Here is a 22,204-nt window from a genome sequence, read left to right as displayed (position 1 = left end):
GCCAAATAACTGTTACACAACACACTCACATGCTCTGAAGTGAACATAACTATCCATGTGTCTGTTTCCTTCCAGCTGTTTGGAGCACTGCTGCGGGGCTGCTGTGCTGACCTCTCCTACCTGAATCTGTCCAAGAACTCCTTCTCTCACAGGTGGGTGTTCACTCCCTGTGTGAAATCTCCAAAATGGCTTTTTTTGTTGTTTTCTTTTCTTTTTTTTTTTGTCTGACTCAGCCAAAAAGCTCTGGAGGAATTCCAGTGAGGTGGCACCGAGCAGAGCGACAATCATCATTTATTTTCTGCTGTAGATTAGTGCTCAGCCCTGGACCTCATTGACGTAATTAGCGTGCACACTCTGCTCACTCTCTTCTCATTTGTTCTGGCTCACAGAGTGTGTGTGTCTGTGTGTGTGTATTCCCTGATTGTGTCTCTGTCTTTTCTTTTACGTACACGTGTCTGAATTTGCTAACAAGTCTTCCATCTGTCAAGCAGTTGTTTGCATGCCCACAAGTATATTTGGTGAGTTGTTAATGTATGTGTGTGTGGGTGCATCTTTGTGTGCGTCTGTGTTTACCTTGCTAGCAGGCACAAGGCGTCTCTAGCTCTCATCGTGTCGAGTCCCCCAGGAGCCCAGGAGCTTCCCTGCTCAGCATATTATATTACACAATTACAGAGGGAGAAGTTGGTGAAAAATGAGACTAATCTTAGACAGGAAGGGAGTTATTGTTCTGATCCCCTGGCTCCCACGCTGGCACTTTTTTTTGTTCTGCCTATTTCTCTGTATTTACTGTATCTCTCAATCCATCTCTTACGGTTTCATGTTTTTGGCTGCACTCCTAATCATCTTTATCACTGCTACTTCTTCTTTTTTTATTTTAATGATGTGAATTTTTGATCTTGCTGCAGCTGTCGCTCACATAATTCTGTGATGTGTAACAGGAGATTGAATTTCCGAGGGTCCTGCTCTCCTTTTGCACCCATTCTCCGTCTATCATGCATGTCTGGTTTTTATCTTCCCGTTTATTTTCAGGTTCTTGAAAACCTCTTTCTCTCTCCTTATCACCCTTTCTCTACACCCTCCACTGTGGACACACCTCTTCTCCTTATATCTTTAGCTCTTCTTCCTCCCTGTCTCTCTGGTCATGGCTTCTTCCTGAACTAAATGCACGCCGCCTCAGTGCTGCTGCCCAGACGGCTGCAGTGTTGTGGTGTCAACACCAAGCCACAAAGCTGAACCGAGCTGATAAGAACCGCTCGGGTGCAGTTTCATGAATATGGAACCCACTGCTTCCTTCAGCCCTCACGCTCACACGATGAAAGGTGGCGCTTTCGAGAAACAAAGAGCAGTCGATGTAGATATAGTTACACACACGTGCATGTTTAGTAACAAGCTGCTGATACAGCTCTCTGGAGAGTGTGTTCTTTGAGAGAGAGATAGTCACGCGGTATCTGCTCATGAGACAGAAGACATTCGGTATCTGCGCCGTCCTGACAGGCTGTATGCTAATCATTACAAATGGGTCAAAGATGAGCCAGTGTTCCTCACACTGGGAGGTTATCACGGAGGCAGTGACAGTGGCTTGTAATGTGGCTGCCTGCTTTTCGCTCACTCCACGTCTTTATCTTGGCCTTTTTTCCATCCCACTTTGCTTTCTTATGACCTTTTACATTTTTCACCCCTCATGACTTCATTTTTCTGCTCTTTTTTTTTTATTTTATTATCTTCATTGTCTTTCCCCTCAGTTCTCCTCCTACATGCAGTTTTATCTTTTTACCAAGTTATGATGATCTTATCTGTAGGGTGAATGTCAGAGCATTATGAATGTCTGACTCGGGCACCCATAAATTTGCCTTAATGCTGGAGGAAAGTGATATCCTGCAGCTCTAAGAATACATTACTTTCTGTGCTTTCTCTGATGGTGTGGGAGCATGCAGGGCCTGAAATAAGCCTTGCCAAAAAGCGTATTGTGGCTGTTATCTTTGTCAGGTCACAAACCAACTCTGGAAGTCTGAAATCAAAATCTTATTCTAACGGCACGATCATGACAATCAGTGAAAGTGCTGGGTCATGAGCACACAAGGACAATAAGGGCTGACACTCACAATGCAATCTGCACAAAGGGATTCTGTGAAGCAGAGTCGAAATTGGAGGGGCGTAGTGATTATTCATTATATTCTCAGCCAGTCACATTACCACTCTGATCCCTATTAAACAGCTGTGCCAAACACATGGGCACATGACAACGCTGGCGCCGTAATGAGATAGGAGAGAGCAGAGCAGCTTTTCAGAAACGGTGTCAGAGAGGTTCAGGCAAAAATATGCAGCCAAAGGAGCAAAGCAATGTTTCATTTTAGGATGAATTTCTGTAATTAAGGAAGTTAGACATCAGGTCATGACGATATTTATCTAATGTGATACGATAGGAAAGGAAAATAAAATGCAACCCTGACTGATTTTTTTTTTTGATTGTAGCAAATGTTTAAAGAAAGAGTTAACCCATCAATAACTTTGATCGCTAGCTTCTAAAAGAAAGATTAGAAGTCAGATTCAAAACCCCTTTGAGTCCAAAGTCACTGCTTGATCTTGGATGGGCACCAGCTGCAGAAACAGCTGTTAGAGATGTGCAGTGACGTCACTCTGAAAAGAGACATGAACAGATCCTTTACTTCATTCTGGATGAGCATCGCATCTGAATATCTAGTCCTGAGTCTGGTATTTTGCTTTTCATCCTTTTCTCAACCACATAGAAAAGAATAGAATAGAATAGAATAGAATATAATAGAATAGAATAGAAAAAGAAAGAAGAACCTTTGTTTTATCTTTGCAGTTATCCTGTCAATCAATTTACAGATTGGACATATTTAGGAATGGGTCGCTGCGGCTTGTTCCTCCAAAAAAGTGGGTAGCCTGAAAAACATTTTGGGAAACACTGGTTTAGAATGCAAGATAAAAAATATTTGGAGTTTACAGGTCAAAGTAGTATTAAAAATATAACCAAAAAACAATCCTGATAAAATCCAGATCCTGATCTTGCCATAAAAACATCCTGGGTTACATATTTCCCCTTATCGCCCTCTAATGGAGAACATTTTCAGAAGCAGAAGCAGAGTTTGCTGATGTTTAAGCAGCACATAACACAGCAGAAAACTGTCCGCTTATCATCTGGTATCAAGAGACGACTGAGGGATAGGTGAGGATTTGGACCTCCTCTGTTTTAGAGAGTATTGAAGCACTTGAAGAAGTAGAGGTGATTGAAGCCCCAGAGTGACTGAACTTGTGCAACTTGACAACAATGCTAATGTAAACCCATTTTCAACTGACTTAAACTACGGCACATTTATCACCAACTCTCAGCACACAGCAAAGTTTCACTCCGAGAGAAACTGTATTAATGTTTGTAAATTTTGCAGTGAGGCTCATTTGCATGTAAAGTGGAACATTCTGCCCCAAATGAATGCGCTACGGCTCCTTCAGTTGTATGTAAACAGAAGAGATTCTGTTTGCTCTGCAGCACAGTTTGGGAACATTTAATTCCTTGTGCATATTTTGTGAGTGAAACCGGATTCTCAATTACAGGTTTCCCTTTCAGAATCAGATGTTTGGCTTTTTCGGTTGCATTGTTTTATTTGATTAACTTCTGAAGTCAGTAAAAGACTAAGATGCAGTTTAGGAGTCGGTTTAAATTAAATTCAAAATATTTGAAGTTTAAATGAAGAGTGAACCTGGATGATGCAGAGTTTTTATTAAAAGGCCCTTTATTTCTTGTCTTCATGATAAACTTAAGCAATTTAGTGAGTCAGCAGATTTAGCACTCTGAAACCAAGTCTATAACTTAAAAAGAAGTCTCTGTACCTGCAGGGTTAAGGTTACTGAGACAGAAATACACTTTATAAGGAACTCATTCAGTCTGCACTCTGTCTAGCTTTAAAATAGAGACTGTTTCAAGTGAGGTTGAGTGAGGTACTTGAGACACTGAGAAATAAGGGATGGTATCAAAAATATGCTTTAATCTCATTTAAACAACAGGTTGAATGTTTGTTTAAATGTGTAGTTTGCATTTCTGCTGGTGTCATAGTATTTATTTGACATTTCTACCATTTTAACCAATTAAAAAATCAGTCCCATTAAACTGTCAAATGGTGTAACTGCAGAAGCATGAAAAGTGTTAAATAATTCACCTTTCTAGAAGTTGTAAGTGTACTGATAGAATATGTTATTTATAATGAAATATCATCTCAAAGTTTATTTTAAATATTAAATTTCTAATCTCAATTATATGGATTTTTGTTGTTCTGAGTGCATCAGTATAGCATAGACATTATTGTTTCATGTATTTTTGAGTTGGTTTAAAGGTCCCAAATTATGCAAAAATCACTTTATTAAGTCTTTTAGTGAAATTTGTGAGTCTTTGGCTTAACTTCCAGCCCACAAAATGAGATATTTAATGACAAAACGTGTACTAAGTAGTGCTTGTGAATATAAAATCCTGACCTAAACAAAACAAGCTGTTTGGATTTTGGGGGTTTACCGACGTCAGTGATTCCCTTTTTTGACAAATCAGGAGCAAGTCTGACCTGATTGGTCCACCAGAGCAGATAGCCCCGAACCCCCTGCCCACCCACTCCTCTCCCCGCTGCTGGAGAGAGGAGTGTGGCTGTTTTTGGCTGTAAACAGCCACATAGTTCCACGCACAAGCTTCCCATTTCGGAAAAAGACAAGATTAAGTGGCTAGAGTTTATTTATCAAGGAAATGTGCCAGCTACACTCAGTAAAACTGTGCATGTGTGCGCTCGTCACTTTGGACAGTACAACAGAGGGCTAGCGAATAGACTAGTCCTGAATCCAGGCACATTACCAACCATCCGCCAACAAACATCAGACCCTGGAAATGTGAGTATTTTAAATGCTGTGTGCTGTGGAGCAGATGTAAGAGCTTTTCCTCAGTGTCCCCCCTGTCTCTGTGTTAGCTTCAAGATGCTAACTGTAGCTGCGGTTAGCCTGTTGTTTTAACCTGTAATGTTATGGTAAACGAGCTTCGCTGTTTTCTAAACATTGTGCACTCGGAGCTTGTGGCGCTGCTCTCAGTGATGCGGAAGAGCGGGGCGGTATCATTGGTGGCCCATTTACATATGAAGGCCACGCCCACTAAATCAGAGCGTTCTGAACAGAGGGGCTATGAGAGCCTGGAAATAATGCTGCTGTGCTTGATTTATTGGCTTTTTGGACCAAACACGTTGCTACCATTTCATGAAGACATCAGTGATCAAAATTAAACAGCAGAAAAGGAGCATTATATGGGACCTTTAAAATAATTTTAAATCTAATCTTTACACTATAGTAGACTCATAAAACCATATTCATTGTAATTTTTTTTGCATATTTACAGATTTTTTTTATGAGAAACATTGGTTACAACTGATGCTTATCGTTTGCACCAACTGACCATGTCTTTCACCCACTTATCATTACTTGGTCTGTTACAAGCAGGGGATGCTAGTCAGCTTGGCCCTTTGTTAAGGAAGCAGATGGAGAACCAGAAATGAAACTAGGCTATAAGCTGTGTGGATGGGGTTGGCTCTCCCAAATGATTTAGCTAAGGTTTAAGAAACTTCAACCCAAATACTATTCTGAGTGTATACTCAGGAAAATATTCTTTACACTGTCGTCAGAAAACCCAGAAGTGTTCTTGACACGACATGTTTGTGTTTGTTCGGTTGGAGCACACTCAGCTCCTAAAGTCTCTGATGCTATACTGTGCATTTAGACATCCACATCTCATCATTTGACATTGTTTTGATTAACTAACACAGGACATCATCTGGCAAATTTATTACAGGTGTGTTTATGTGATTTCATAAGAAAGAGCGATCACCTACAAGCACTAATGTATGAACATTCTCATTTATTGCTCTGCTGTGTTTTAAGTGTCAAACAGCCTGTGTAAACTTAGTAACACGCCAAAATTAGATTGAGATCTCTGGGACAAAACTCAGCACTGTGCATGGTAATTCTGGGCACATTTGCATACTGATGATAGCGATTTGCTCAAAGTACTGTTTGCCAAAGTATACCCTGCCAGAGCTGCTAGTGTGGCTGCAGAATCGTACCCTCATTACCCCGTTTATTTAAGATATGTGGTTTGATTTTATTTTGAAAGAAAAAAATAAAATTCACCCTTACATAGAAATCTGGTCCAGAAAGCAGATATAATGCATTTCATGCATTTGTAGACACTTTGGCTCCTCCTTGCACAAAAGCACACAGCTGCGGTTGATAACGCTGACCAACTTGTTCAGTTCACTGAGCTGAGCTTTCATTACGAGGATTGTTTCCACCTGCGATTTTCTGGCTGTCACGAGTTACAATGTCTGCCATGAAAAAGGTCTGGAAGAAATGGTAAGCAGAGTGCTATCTATCTTTGACTATAATCAACGTGAGGTTTTTCCTTTTTTTCCTCTTGGCTTGTTAAGGGGAATGATAAAGACCAATTTAACCATGATACACAGCGCCATGTCATTGAAACAGTGCAGCAAGATAAAGAAACGCTGCTTAAGTCAGGAGCATCTCAGCTGTCTGAGGGGAGGAAGACGTTTTTATCTTGTTCTCTCCTCTTTTTTTTTTTTGAAAGATAAATCCATCCTCCTCTTCTCTCATCTTCCTCCCTTGCTGTCTCCAGACCCCCTCCTCTTCCTCACCTGTGGGAATCTCTCCCGCAATGGGGACTGAAGTGGCAGATTGGCTGCTTTAACAAGTTTCAAACACAGATCTGAACCAGTATGCTACATCTACCTCGTGTAAACAGATAGATACTCCACTAATGTGTTGTGGCTCAGAGGGATGTTGCACACACACACGTACACACACTCAGACATATCCCCCGTCCTTCCTCTGATGACAGGTTAATGTACTGTATGAGCTAAGCAGATGGTTGGATAATTGGTCAATGCTACCTTTTAACTGACGACAGTAATGAATGCAAACTTCACCCTTTCACCGTGTCTCGTTGATAAAATACTGACCTGAATGTCAGAGCCAGCATCTGTCTGCTTCAGTCTTACTTTTTTAACGTTCTCTCTTCCTCCTCTGCTGCTTCTTCTCCATTTGTCACCTGTCAGTTTCTATCAGCGTGTGGAGTTTTTTTTTTCTGTCAGCCGCTCTCTTGTCTCCATCAGACTCTTATCTGTTCTTGTCTTTCGCTCACCTCCTTTATTCTCTCTCTGTCTAACTGCCTTGTTGGGATCCATCATTGATGCACTCAGGCTCTAAAGTCTGTTCTTTCTCTTCTCTCTGCTTTTCCAGGAAAGCAAGAGATTCACTGCCGACCTTCCGTCAGTTCTTCAGCTCAGCGTTCAGCCTGACCCACGTCAGCCTGGCCTCAATGAAAGTCCCTCCTGATTCACTGAGGTGAGTCACTGTCCCAGGGGAGGATTTAGAGGCACCTCTGACACTCTGAACTCCCATGAGCTTGTCCAAGATGCAAATAACTTACGAGAGAAGAGGCAGCACTTCATTCCACAGGAAACTCATTCAGTTTGACCCTGTGACATTTTTATTTATGTGTCCATGATGATCAGATTATAACTGGCTGCAGAATGAAGAAAAATGAACTCTTACTATATTTTAACACAGTGCTGTATAAATTGTGTGATGACACCAGCTATCTCAGAATATGCTTATTGAAAAAGTTCACTACTTCAACTTCACATCTATAAGAGTTGGGGGCAGCATAAGTTTGTTGGCTCAAACCTTTTTTCTGGTTTCCAAATGATTTCAGGCGTACATTTGAATGAAAATAGTCTGAAGACAACAAATCAATTTTTTGAACTAAAAAGTTACTTTCCTATGAAAAATATGTGCATATTTTAAGTTTGATGCCAGCAACTTTTTTCAACACAATTGAGACACAGGAAACAAAACACTGACTAAATTGAGCAATGCTTAAATAAAGTTCAAAAGAACAAAATCAAATAAAACACCTAGATATCAATATCAATAAAACTAATTGTGTTAATTTATATCAGCACAAAAGATTTGAAGATAATTTAATTAAGCAATTTCAGAATAAGGCCTAAAATAAAAACTGGTGATTACAATTTTCAGGGCCTGCAGGTGTCACTGCTTTAGAAGAGAGCATGAACAGGCATGACTCTGTACTGGAAGTCACTGCATCGGCTAAAAATTATTTCCATGATCCACTGTGTGTAAACCCACCTCATTACTGCATTTACAAATGCAGGTTAAAACTGACCCTTTCTTCAGGTGCATCCTCCACCCCCAAGAGAAAATACATCCAGTTTATTATCAACACACTTAGCAAAAGCTAGCATCCCTGGTGGTGCAAAGGGGCACCAGTGTCCCTGAACAGTTGAGTGGTTAAAGTGCTTTATCAGCATTTGTGGGCCACCTTTCACTTCTAAAACTCTAGAAACAGGACACCAGGGTGTTTTCAAAAGAGGCGATGCAGCACGTCCTTGACATAAGCATTTTTTTTTTCATTAAACAATCAATTTCAATAAACATCCCAGCTTAAAAAAATGTTTTCCCCACTTTTTTCTAATTACATGTAGGCTTAAAATGACAAATAAATCATGGGAAAATCTGTTTTTTTATTAGCACTTTAGTGTCTCAACTCTTAAGGGCTGAACAAAAAAAAGTGAATAAAAAGTAAAGAAATCAATAACACCAACATAAAAGTTACAATGCTTTGAGGGTTTTTTTAATGCTTGTTTAAAGCAGTTGAATTTTGAAAGGGTTGAAGGGAAACTGTCTTGATTTCAAACTCATTACTTTGATTGCTGACCACAGCTGTCACCGGGGGGTTAATCTCAGGAAGCAACTGCAAGCCTGCAGGCCGAAAAAGCCATTGTTTACTTTTTCCAATCCTTTTTCCAAGAGGAAAGTAAACAAAAGGCTCATCAAATACTTAAGACAGACCTCTTTGTCTGAAAGGGCCAAAAAATGGACACTAAATTAGAGTTCCTCCAAGCTGTTTAAGTAAGGATAATCTAAAGTGACCTTTTCCCAGCTTACATTGACAGAAATCTGAATTCCAAGAAGCCGGCTAGTCTTTAGTAGAAGAAAAAAAAAATCCAGGAAACAGTCAGAATTGAAGAATTCACTTCATTTAATACAATTTCACCCTGGATCTCAGGGCCTGCAGGTAAATGATGTAGAGTTAGTTTGCAGAGTGTGGCTAACTTTAGCTGAGCTAGTACTGTAAACCTTCTGATGCTCCTGAATATTAATCTTCACATATTTTCAACTTTACTTGGATAAAGCAAAGCATTCATGCAACTTAAACTCTGTTTCCAAGATTAAAATACTTAAAGGACCCTATAAGATGCTACCTGACAGCAGTGCTTGTCTAGTGCCGAGTATGGCATTATGAGAGGAATTACTTAGCTAGTGGTGGGTTGCTGTATGACAGCTCATACAAAACTTATGACCAGCATATCAGGACTGCAATGCTAGAAGTGAGTACATTACAATTAAAATAAACTAAAACAACACATTGTCTGTTAAGCAAACCAATAATTTTGATGCCAACTAGAAAGAGTGAGTAAATTTCTTAAGAGTTCACAATCACAGATGCTGTCAGGTGGAGTCATCAGGTTTAGAGCCAAGTTTGTAATTATGATAATAGATTCTAAATAAGACAGTTTACATGTCCTTACATTTCTGTAAATGTTTTAGTGAAGTGGTACACATGAATTTTTAACGGAGTTTAAAAAAAATAACAAGCAAATCTAGGTCATTATGGGATGGCTTCAGGATAACACTGTTTCTTTACTTTGTTGAAATAAGATAGTGCTCCTAGTCAACCCTTATCGGGTTGCTGTAGAGTCTCAAGTATTTAGGTTTAAAGAGTTTAAATTCAGAGAGGTGCTCTTAAAGTCTACTTGAAAGTATTCTTAGCTGCTTTTGAAACTGATATTAAAAGTTGTGCCCATTTAGAGCTACAAAACCAGCCAGGACTATCAGCACAAACAGTTACTTTATTCTTCTGATTATTTGTAGTGTCTGAAAACAAACAAAGCCAAAACAAAGTTATGTAACCTATACCCTCAAAGATTCTCAAGCAGTTGACTCTTGAAAGACAGAAAGATGGATTATTCAGTGAAGAAGCTTTGTCCAAAGAGGTCAACAAATCTGCGTAAACCAAAAAAGTTCCTTTCTAAAGATTTGATATCAGTTGAAATCAGTGTTAGAGGACAGTGATTCAATTCTAACCCCTCTCTCATTTGTAAGCCAAATCTCCTGTTAGTGTTTATGTTCACTGCTGTGTTTGTCATATCGTTCTGTTGTGGTTACAGTGTGCCTTGAACATTTCCCTGAATGACTTCCTCTCTGAGGCTGATCAGTTCTGACGAGTGAATCACCATCTGTGACAGCCAACTGGCAAACAATCACCCCCCCTTCATTCACACAACCTCTGGACAGGATGCATGCACTGAGCTGGCAAAACAAACAGCACCATAAGCCAAGAGATGGCACTAATATACACATCAGAGACTCCCTGTAATATTACACTGATGTTATGTGAGAAATGCCCCATCAAGCCATTATTTAGCAGGCAGAAACATTAGCTGTGAGACTGCATGAAGTGTGAAATGAGTCCTGAGAATGTGATACAGATCTTATGGGTGAAATGATTCAACAGGCACATCCACTGCCCCCAATAAATCAGACATTGATTTGTTTCAATGTGTCTGTGAGCATATCTGAGAGGGATTTCATGCACAGTGGGAGTTAATCAAATTCATGAAGTAATCGGGTTAAAGCAGGAAATATAAGCCAATATGAAAGTGTTGCTCATCAGCCTTCCTCCCAAGCAGCTTCTGAAAATGTTGGGGCTGAATGTGGAAAGAAACTGAACAAATCGGAAGTAATGTTTCACTATAAAGACAGTTCAGAGATAAAACAGGCTCATGATGATTCATTCTGCACTTTATTTCTAACTCTGCACCTGGTGAGTGTTACCAGCAGATTTTATTTTATTTTTTTCGCTTTCCTGTGTCAACAAGCGATTGTGCTGCTGAAAGTGTTTAGTCACACTTGACACCTTGGAGCGGTGAACAATTCATTCCCCACTCGAGCTAAAAATGTGTGCACTCATGATGCCGTGAGGTGCTGTAGTTTGAAACACTGTTTAGACTTTACAATTCCACTCTCAGTCTTCTGTTAAACAGATGAGGCAGGCTTTAAGCATTCATATGCATTGCTCCAGTGTTAATGAAAAGCAAATGCACAGTGGCCTTGAAATGAGAGTGTAGGACTGTAGCACCACTACAGACAGCTAATGAATGTTTTTAGACTAGGTTTAAAGTGCCAGGCTGAATTTCTAAAATAGCTAACACCATATGGAGTGCAGTTTGTATCCAAATCATTGCTTAGTCTAAGTGATCACACCTCACTTTATATTTCAAACATTCTCCCTGATTGTGGGAATTTGCTTTTTTTTCACCAGGCTGGCCTTCAATCAGGGGGCACACAGTGAAGCCCCTGTATTAGCCAGAATCTGCTGTGCTGAAGCATCTTTGTGCAGGATTGTATCCTCCCCAGCTTCAGGAGATCTGATACTACAACACTTAAGAGAAAAGCGAAGTAGAAAAGCTTGTTTCCCCATGGAGATACTATTTCTGCCTCTCTGTTAGGTGTGTAGCCTGCTGTTGGATTCTCAAAGCCAAAAAACTCAATCACTCACAGAGTAAACAAAGCAAACTGCCAACAATGGAGGAGATGACTCCTGCATGATGGATCACAGCCAAAACAGGAGGAGAGGACTCCCCACTTAGCACTTCTCCTCATTACCTCCTCATGGTGCATAACTCTTAAATGTGTATTCATTGCACAAGAACGACCTCCAGCAGTGCCTTGATGTGCAAATGCAGCTTTCTTTCTGCATCCGGCTGAGCTTTAGAGTGCATGAGCGTGCATGAGCAACAATAGGATGCTTCTCCTGAATAACCTGAGAGGTTTTTGAGGTGATTTCTGGTTGGGACTTAATTGGCTAAGGACCTTCTTTTTAAAAGCTACTTTTCTCTCTATCCTTTAAGAAGGCTCTAAAACTTGGAGGTGTGGAGGGGTATGTGGGGCAGGATGTGGCGATGGGGAGGGGTGGGATGATCTCTTCAGGTTGTTAGAGGAAGCTATTGGATTTATTTGGGACTAATCTTTCTTTTTTCTCCTGCCTTTATTCACTAATTGCCTTTTATGCACCATTTCTTCTTATCTACACATCAATGTGTCCACTCCTTTCCTCCTTTATCTGTTTTCAATGAATCTTTTCCTCCCCTATCTTAATCTCTCCCTCTTTCTCTTTTTTTCTCATCTCTCTTCTCATCCCTCCCTGCCTGTGTTTTCCCTCAGGGCTCTGTTCCTGGGTCTGTCCAATAACCCTCATATCACTGATTTACACCTGGACATCAGCAGCTGTGAGGTACGCTCTATCGGTCTGCTCTGCTGTAGGTAGAATCATTTATCTTCCTCTTGGTTCAACACTCATGACTCTCCCATCACGTCCCGCTCTGTCTCCCTCCTACAGTTGAGATCAGCAGGCGCCGGCGTGATTCAGGAGCTGTTTCCTCGAGTTTCATGTGTGGGGACTTTAGACGTCTCTGATAATGGTAAGAGACATGACACACACAAGTGACTCAGATTCGTCTGAATCATCAACCTCAATTGGTGGTTTTCAAATCATCAAGTTCTTTTATTCAAAGAAGTGCGGAGACAAGATGTAAACATTTAAACTCAAAACAATATTTTACATTAAGTGAATGTATGCTTTATTCACTAGCAGCACATGTCTAATATTTTATGCTAGGGAAATGTTTGCCACTCAGTTTCATCACCTCTGAACAAAACTGTGTTGAAGTTTGAGAACGTGGGAGTTTTGAAAGTTATTAGTTGTTCACCCGTGCCAGCAATTTGAGCTGCAATTTAGGGTCAACTTTGTCTAATGTTTGTGTCACGATGCACCACTTTTCAGTGTGCAACAAGTCAGGGCTGTAGGCAAGCCAGTTTAGAACCCTGATTCTTCTACTACAGAGCCATGCTGTTATATCTCGACAATGTTGTGGTATCTTCTTGCTGCTTTATGCAAGTCTCCCTTAAAAAAGGCATTGCCTGGATGACTGCATTGGTTATTTGAAAAGCTGGGTGGTCCCTCTCCTTTTAGATTGGGGAGGGTTTTGCCTTTTTTTTTTTAAAGGGGTGTTGAACTTTGGATTGTCAGGTCACAGAAAAATTCTAAGCTTTATCTCAGTCCATCTTTCATGGATATTTCAGGGTGTTTTTCAGAGGGGATTTATAAACTACATCACTATTACCATAGCTGGTGTGTTGAGAAAATAGCGCCAAAGTTAGGCTACAGTTTACTACAGATGGGGCTAGGTCTGCTCATAGACTGTATAAAACATGGACGTAGCCTCGCCGATGTCACCCGTCTGTTTCTGAAACGGAAAATGAAGCACATCAGCTATAGCGGCCATATTGGTAGTGGCAAGGGCTTCACCTACAGCCATAGGGCGCCTGTCGGTCACATGACCATCAGCTGTGCCTCTCATTGGGGAAACTTGCGATCTTAATATCCTCGGAACGGCCGAGTTAGAAAAAAAATCACCCCCTGTATTGTGGGTGCCGGTAGTAAAATTAGCGACTAAGATAGGAGACGTTTTTTGAACCAGGCAGTAAACAGGTTAATTTGTGCTTTGGCTTTTTTTGGCTTGGTGTGAATGTGACTTCTGGTACTTCCGGAGCCAGCCACAGGCAAACACTCGAGAAACAGCAGATTGTTGCACTTCCGCATTGTCTCATATTCCCAGACCGGAGGTTGCTGCTTGGGTCTGCCACATGCTAAGTTAATCTTAAGAAATTCTGACTAAAACACTTATCTCATGATTAGTGTTTGCTCTACTAATATCTTTGCGTACTTGACTCAACCATCAGAAAGCCTGTTTAATTTTACACTTTTTTTAACTAGTGCTCTTAGCTTGCAGCTCACTGATAAAATACCTGGATCCATGGTTAATGTGTCGCTGATACATTGTGAATTCTGGTGTTTTGGAACATCAGTTTTAGTCTATGTTAAGAACTGAATTCCTGATATTGACTGTTACACAATGTCATATTCAAAATGATGGGACATTTTTCACGAACCACATTAGCTGGCTTGGCACTGTTTTAGATTATATTGATAGGAGATTTTGTGAATCAGGGTTGTCTCCGTCCTAAAAATAAATAATGAAAAAAAATACTAAAAAGAACCAAGTGAAAACTACACAGAGCCAAAATCCATTCTTGGACCTCTCAGCACTTTAAATATTATTTTTTAGTTTTTCAAGCACCAAAAAATACATATTCCATTTTAGCTCTCATTCCAACTTGCCTTAAGTGTGTCATCTTACTTGAACTAAAAAAAATAAAAATTAAAAACCAATTTTATTAAAGTATTCAGAGTCCAAATGTTTCAGCAGCACAACCATTTATTCCTTTCCTTACAGAATTTTGTTATCTCTAAGTGATTCTGTGTGTAATTTGGGATCTGTAAACAGGTGGACCTGGGGTGTAAGAAGGGTTCTGGTTTACATTGTTCTGTGTCCAATTGACCTTCTATGGTTAAGTGTCTATTGGCTTTACATATAAATTTAGTCTTTGTTTAGAGCGATGTGAGTGGAGCACATTGGCAGTGCTGTGTCCCAGAACCTGATACTTAATGACAGTTTAGCTTCAATTCATCTCAATGAACTGACACCTTCAGGCAGATGCAGCTAATAATCCATTCTTAGAAGTAATTTGTCTACACCAACTCCATCCTTACCTCTCAAGTTGCTAATTAGACTGTAAACAATGGCAGTCCTTAGAAAAAGATGTCTTGATCAGAAGTGTAATAGCTCGTAACTCGATGCATGTAAAGCTCTGAAAAACCTAAAAGGCTGAAATAAAGTTATCAGACTGAAGCCGGGCTCATGGTTGTTTCTGCTTTGACCTGAGACTTGACATTCATCAGAATGCTTTTGAGGTTTTATTATGGCAGAGATGGCAGGAGCTCACTGGAAGACTCAATCAAGATGTGTTAAAGAAATTATTGGATCTAATATTTTGAAACTTAACCCAGGAAGCTGATGTGAAACTAAAACTCAGCAGATGGCTTCTGCTACAAAGTATCCTTTCTAATCAGTATAAAAACCCAAATATTTTTGACATAGGATTCTCTTTATCCATCATTTTTAAGAGACAGGGTTGTCAAAACTCCAATAACAATGGAACAACTTTCCAGAGGGAAGGTTTATTTTTTATATATTTTCTATTTATTTATTTATTGTTGTACCGGTTGTGGTCAAACTTATTTAGAAGCAATTTAAAAGCCATCAATCACAACATCTAAAAAAATGGAAAAGTTATTGGTTGTGTTGGAAAAGTGAGTCAGACAAACAAAACATGGAGAATACCTGTCCACATGACACAGTTCTGAAAGATGATCTGAAGATGCTTGGAGCTGTTACCTGTCAAAGCTTCGACTTAAGCTCTGGCTTTCTGCACTTCCCCTGTGCCAATCTGCATCTGACTCAGTTTTGCAAATCCATTACACACGTTAGCTTTCTTAGCTTGTCTTAGCTGTCAGATAAATGCTACTTGGTTCTTCTTCTATTGTATCAATCCTTCTTTTATCCGTCATTAGTCAAGCTTATCACTGACCTTTTAAAATAAACTCTGAGCATTCAGCTTCTTTAACGTTTAAAGAGAGTCTGCACGTGAGACAGTGTGCACTTGGAAAAGGGTGTTTGAAAGTTATACAACATGAGTTCCCAAGGTATGTTTAAGCTCTAACTGACTACTAGCTTTAGAACCAGTGATATGTTTTGTCATCACAACTACACAAACTCATCCAGTGACACTTTCCTGTCCAAGTGAAGCAATGAATGATTAAAAAATCAGCTCAAAGAAACTCAAAGAGAAAATAAAAGTTCAGAGAAAATCCTTCTTCAATCTGCTCTTCAAGGAATCTAGTATCAATAAATATTCTGCCAAGAGAGCCGATGCCCTCTGACAAACATAATTCAACATTAGAGCATTAATCAACAATATAAATCAAACAATGCAAACTTTGGTGCATAAGCAGAGGAATAATGAGAAGTATCAGAGCTCACAGCTGTATGAAAATGATTCAGCAGTCAGGGCCAAGCGGCTGATGAATGAGCCAGAGAGTGTGTAAGATGAATGAGGCAGCTGATGTGTGATCACCTAATGAAGCTGTGACTTCAAACAACAACAATGACACAGTCATTTATAAGCAAACAAGTGATTTGTCTTTTATACTCAGAGCTTAGATTCCAACAGTAAAATGTGAGTAAAGACCAAAACTCAGTGCATCAGACAATCAGGGAGTCCAGGCCTGCCAAACAGTTCAGTCTTATGAATCGTAAATGTCAGGGCAAATTCAATTGAACTCAATTTAACAGGTCGTTCTTTGTTAAAGAACTTAACTGCCTCACCATTGTCTATAGCAAATACAGTCGATAGCTTCAAGTTAATTTTTGTTTAATCAGAAGCACAACGCAATCAGACACGATAAAACCCCTGCACATCAGGGAAAATTTACCCAGATATAATGACAACAGTAACAAAACTATTAAAAATTCCACTGGATCTGTAACAGTTTCTGAGTAGCAAAGGTGATGATGTTAAACTGTTGAGTCGATAAAACATCCATATCCAGATGGATGTTTAACATAAGCCCGAACCTGTGCAGTGTTTCTGCCTGTTGAAAGGAAGTTACATTCTGCTCATGACGATAAAAGATGGGATTAAACCCCCATCACCAAAAGACTGTGAGGCTTTTATTACTGCTAAACCAGAGGAAATGGACAAAAAAAGACAGTCACAATACACATGAAAAGAAATGCTCCTCAAATTCCGCAGCAGAGCCAATAGAATAGAATAGAACTTTATTTTCATTATAACAAGTACAACAAAATTGAAGTCACAGCAGCAATCAAGAAAACAAAAGTAAGAAAGTGTATAGAAAGTGTAAAAAGGTGCATAAGAAAGTAGATGATGACAGCTTGTCCATCATTCTGTTGTTCAGCCAGCTTCCACCTCCACAGGGTCCAGGACTGAGCTTCTCCAGTCATGCTCCATCTCTGTCTCCTGGATCCTGCCTGCTCAGAGCCGGTGAAGCTCTTCCAATGTGGCCTTGGTGTCTGATGTTAGGTCCATGTCGTCACTTCTTAGCTCACACCTGAGAACGAGCACCTCCTTCTCCTCACCTTGTGGGAAGACATCAGGCCTTACACCAGTTAGCATTGACATGCTACAGGCTGCTAACAGCTGAGTTCACATGTAAACAATGCAGCCATGGTTACATGTAGGATCTCCAGACAAACACAGAAGAAAAAGTAGTAAAAATATCGCTGAAGCCACGAAAAGTTTGGTGTCCATGGCCAACAAATGAGCCATACAAAGTAATGAACCACTCCAAATACAAAGATTACGAAAAAGAGACGAAAAAATTTAAAGAAACGGACAAAGAAGAGAGAGCTGCTGCAAAAGGCAGACATAGCCAACCGGGTGGCGCCTAGCAATAGCATTGCAATGACCCTAGCAATAGCATTGCAATGCTCCAGTAGTATTTGCAAACCTTTAAATCAGCCATAGCATGGTCACTTTGAACAAAGTTTACCCTTTTGTATAAAAACACAAGTTATAATAACACCTGATTCACTTTCACCGACGCTAACAGCTACATGCAGTTAGCATGAAACATTTACCTTTTGCTGAGATCTTGTATAAAAGATCAAAACATTTTAAGGACTCAAGGAGCTTTATTGTCATGCTAGCACGCATTAACTCATAGATAGCACAAAGTTTCACCCCTGAGATTATGGTTGTTAACCTAATCAATAATTAAGCTAAGAAATATGTAAAAGAAAAAATAATAATAATTTGAATCTGTCATCTGTCAAAACGTAATAGTACTTATTAATTTCCATTAGTTGGTTATCTCAGGTTGGTGAACTTTGAAATTTGCCAGACATCTGTTATGAATCAATTTCACAATGATACGTACTTCCCCTGTCCATTTAAGAATTTAATGCAGCCCTGCGCAGCACAAAGTGGATATGTTGTATCTCACCTCAAAGAACAAACCTATAGAGAGTGACAGTCTCTGTCGTCGTTTAACCTCCTGAGACCCGGTAGAAAAGAAGTGTCACAATTTCTGATTTTTCTGCATAAACATTTTTTTTTTAATCAAATGTCTTTTGTAGGGGACAGCAGGACTTCTTTATACTGATATACTATCTTTTCTACAAGTATAAAAGGGGAACCAGCAGTTTCTTTTGTTTATTTTATTTTTTTTCAATATTTTTGCGATCTGGAAAACAACATTAAAGAACTTAAAACTTTACTTGAATTGAGCCACATGTGTATTGATGTGTTCTTGAAGATGATTTTGTGAGGGTGTCAATCGCCTGTCACCTGAAGTACCTTGCATTTCACATGAAAAAAACTATCTTGCAAGTCCCCATGTCCACTGTGGAGGACATTGGGAAAAATTGTTGTTTTAAGTTAGTAAAAAACAAAATCTGACATCAAAACTTCTCAAAATACAGCCTCAACACTTGTGTTTTAAGAAACATCCAATATTTACCTTTAAAATCAGAGCATTTATATGTATCTGATAACTTTCTTTTCTTACAGTCATAAAACACAGTGGCTGTTTTCACAGTCATTTGGGAAAGACGGGTCTTTTGTTTCACTGGATAACCTCTAACAAATCAGCTATCACCGGAATACCAAGGATGTTCTCTACAGAGAGCAACAGTTTTGATCCTTGCAGACTATTTTTCTTTTAAAGAAAGCTCTGAAAGTGAAGTCTTCTCTGGAGGACAAAAATGCATTGTTGGGTCTCAAGAGGTTAATGCACCTGTATGTCATCAGCAATTTTCATTCTGGAAATCAGACAGACGGTAAGGACTGGGATGAACAGTCCTCTGTGCTGTTGGTGGCTGCAATCCAGTCTAAGTGAATCCCCACCCTGATCCTATTTTATGAAGTGGGATGAAATCTTATGTTTCTTTGTTGTTGAGGCTTTAAAAATAACATAAAAGAACTCTGGACCAGCTGATTTTGTAGAGGGAGAAGTATGTTTTTAATTGGCACTTTATACACACAGAATAAGATTAACGAGAGTTACAGCCTTGGCTTGAGGTGGGTGGCTGTGTTAACATCTTAAATCTAATATTTGACTGGCATTTCTAGCCTACATTAAAATAATTTTGGAACATCAGTTTAAGTGGCTGGTAATTCTACTGCAAACTGGCGAGTGTGAAGAGAGTAAAAAGGTCAGTCAGGAGGATTCATTAGGTTTACACCTAAGTTTGTGCACATGGTAATAGGTTATTGATTAAATGCAGATGACCAAGGCTCTGAAAGAGAACAAGAACATGTTTTTTTTAGTGAAGTGGAATACATCAACATCTAATAGAGTACAAATATCAACATGCAAATCCAGGCCAGCTCTGCTATTGTGGAGTGGTATGAGGATGTTTCTGATTTTCTATTTTCAGAGTTAAATATGCACATATTTAACAAAACAAATCATTAAAAACCAACCAAAGAAGTGCTATGTTACATGTTCTTTAAAAAAAAACATTAGTCCTGTCCAGGCCAATCTGAAAACATCCATGTCCATGTGTTCTGTTTACACTTGGGGTTGGGATGGCTGAATGCGTCACAACACACTCTCCAGGCAGTCTTGTTACTTCTCTGTTCAGATCTCATCTCAGCAAAAGGTGTCATCAGCCTCAACTCCTTTGATCCTCATGAGTCATGTAATGAAACTCTGTCCTTTAACCACTTGCTGAATCTTTGCTGTACTCTTTTAAAACCACAGATGGCTGAGAATGAAGTCAGATTTTCATTCATGCTTTGGAAAGGAAAAAAAGATATGTTGAATGCCTTATCACTAAAGTTTGTCCTCTAACCTGATAAAAGTTTTTTCAGTTGTGCTTCACCAATTACAAGCAATTGACCACAGCGGTATATTTCAAACAGCCATTCATCTCTTCAGTAGGATTCAAAAGCTCCCCTCCAACACAAGCCTTTGCTGCAGCTCCTGCTGCTGATATATCACGTCACAGTTTCCTGCCATTGCCACAAGAATAATCTCTCATTCAGCCAATGGAGGCTCATTCAGCCTCAGGTATTTTTGCTCTCTGAATGAGGCTTTTTAGTCCTTGTGACTGAAATATCGTACCATGGTTACTACCTCCTCTGAGCAGTATTCTCTGTCCTTGAGCCTTTCAGAGTGTGCGTGGGTTTGAGTGTGGGGAGTTAATTGGGAGTATTTTGGAATTTCAGTGGGCAGTGGGATTTAGATCTGGTACAGACCATGAGACAAAAACTGAGCTTTGAATTATGGAAATTTAAAACTGCACCTGGCAAAGTGAAAAATGAGTCAACAGAGTGACAGACAAGAAATCTAATGTTGTAAAAACTCTGCCAATTCTACTCCACTCCAACTTCTCATTTGTTTATTGTGTTAGAGATTAACAGTCAAAGTTTTTTGCCAGTAATCATAATCAGGAGTAATTTTGAAAGATTGGAGAAAATTTTGTATCTAAGCAGGTTTTTGCTGAAGCTCCAGAGTGTAGTGTTGCTTATGTTGCACTGGTGCGCTGTTGATGTTGTGTTACTTTGTGTGCAGGTTTGGATGCAGATATGCTGGCTGTCATCCCGGCGTTCTCCCGACACCCCTCCCTCAAACACCTGATGCTGGGGAAGAACTTCAACATCAAGGGCAGGTAGGCGCCACGTGGGGGGAAGCAGCTGCACAGATGGTGTTGTAGATGATTCTGATGATGAATGTCTCCCTCTCCTCTCCCTCTGCCTCCTCAGGGTGCTCGATGATATTCTGCAGAAACTGGTTCATTTGGTGCAAGAGGAAGAGTGTGTGAGTTGGATTATGTAACATATTGTGCACACACACGCACAAATCCTCCGTGGCATTCCGCACAGATGCACGCCTACACATGCCTCACAGATTTCGTTCCCACACACACACACACACACACACACACACACACACACACACACACACACACACACACACACACACACTAACACACTCTCACATCCTGTGCACACACCAGCACTTGTCACCATTTAAATTCACCATTTAAATTCTCCTGTCCTCATTCATGTGTATTTAAGCTCTCTCTGCCACCTGCCACGCTCACAAGGTGCAAACGTGCACACCAGTCATGTCGTCTGTGGTCTCAGACGAGTGGTTCATTTGCTGGGTTTATTCGTGAAGCTCCGGGGGCTCTCTCTGCTCTCTGCTCTGCAAATCCAGCATGACAAGTAGCTTACTCAATTATTTACCACCGTTGATGATGATAGCTCACAACTACGTTTTTGCACTAAAATACGGTCGGATGCATGTGGGCAAGTGCATTAACAGAGGGACAGAGAGGTAAGAATGTGTGAAATCGAAGCGAGTTCACCAGGTTTTTCAGAGAATGGCCTCACTCAGGAATGGTGTAAACACAAGAATCCGAATCATATGTGGTCGTCCCCTGCACAGATTTGGTTCAGTGCCCAGTGTTAACACTTCAGTACATGACAGAAGGCTGAGGGAGGCATCAAGAGTGAGAAAAAGAAAACTCAAGGCAGCATATTCAAAATACTTGGACAAACAATCTGTATCTTATGCCAGTTGCTCCAAAACAAAACAGAAGGTAGGAATGGGTTAGCTTAGCATAGTATACACACTGAGTACAGATGCAAACATGTTGTGTCTTCTGTTAAAAGAAAAGACAGTCCTCCAACCTCTTCCTTTAAACCTTCAGAGTCAACTTGTATCAACTGTAATAACTTTAGCCAGTCTTAACATTGTCCTCAAGATCTACTGCACATGAAAGACAAAAAGAATTTCACTGAACACCAGAAACATTAACCCTGAAATAATTTCTTCAAAGAGAATTATTTCATCAAACATGCTTTAAAAAAGATGCCAAAAATATTTTCCATTGGGAGAACTGGTTTTGAGTTTCTTCAGATGTTTCACTGATTGCCAGAACATTTCCGCCCAAGCATTTGATGAACACAGAATATTTGTGTGTTCTGAGAAATTCACAAATTATTTCTTCATTCTTTGAATTCACTTTGTCTCATAAAATATTACTACATGAGAAATATTTTT

At 39.8% G+C, this 22,204-nt stretch overlaps 1 protein-coding gene across 4 annotated transcripts in view; it reads left to right on the top strand.

The window, feature by feature from the left end:
* carmil3 (capping protein regulator and myosin 1 linker 3) overlaps nucleotides 1-22,204 on the top strand; it is a 127,177-nt gene that overhangs the window by 66,886 nt on the left and 38,087 nt on the right. For all 4 annotated transcript variants that reach the window (XM_074688377.1, XM_074688378.1, XM_074688375.1 and 1 more), the window contains exons 15-20: nucleotides 76-152; nucleotides 7,300-7,404; nucleotides 12,370-12,439; nucleotides 12,545-12,626; nucleotides 20,708-20,804; nucleotides 20,899-20,953. In XM_074688377.1, coding sequence (XP_074544478.1) covers nucleotides 76-152; nucleotides 7,300-7,404; nucleotides 12,370-12,439; nucleotides 12,545-12,626; nucleotides 20,708-20,804; nucleotides 20,899-20,953 — 486 coding nt within the window. The remainder of the gene's footprint in view (nucleotides 1-75; nucleotides 153-7,299; nucleotides 7,405-12,369; nucleotides 12,440-12,544; nucleotides 12,627-20,707; nucleotides 20,805-20,898; nucleotides 20,954-22,204) is intronic.

The sequence above is a fragment of the Halichoeres trimaculatus genome, unplaced genomic scaffold (genome assembly GCF_033239565.1).
Source record: "Halichoeres trimaculatus isolate MK-OKI-2021-1 unplaced genomic scaffold, fHalTri1.1 fHalTri1_scaffold_15, whole genome shotgun sequence".
Classification (NCBI taxonomy): Eukaryota; Metazoa; Chordata; class Actinopteri; order Labriformes; family Labridae; genus Halichoeres; species Halichoeres trimaculatus.
Note: the sequence above shows the minus strand (reverse complement) of the source record. Positions and strands in the feature narration are given on the sequence as shown.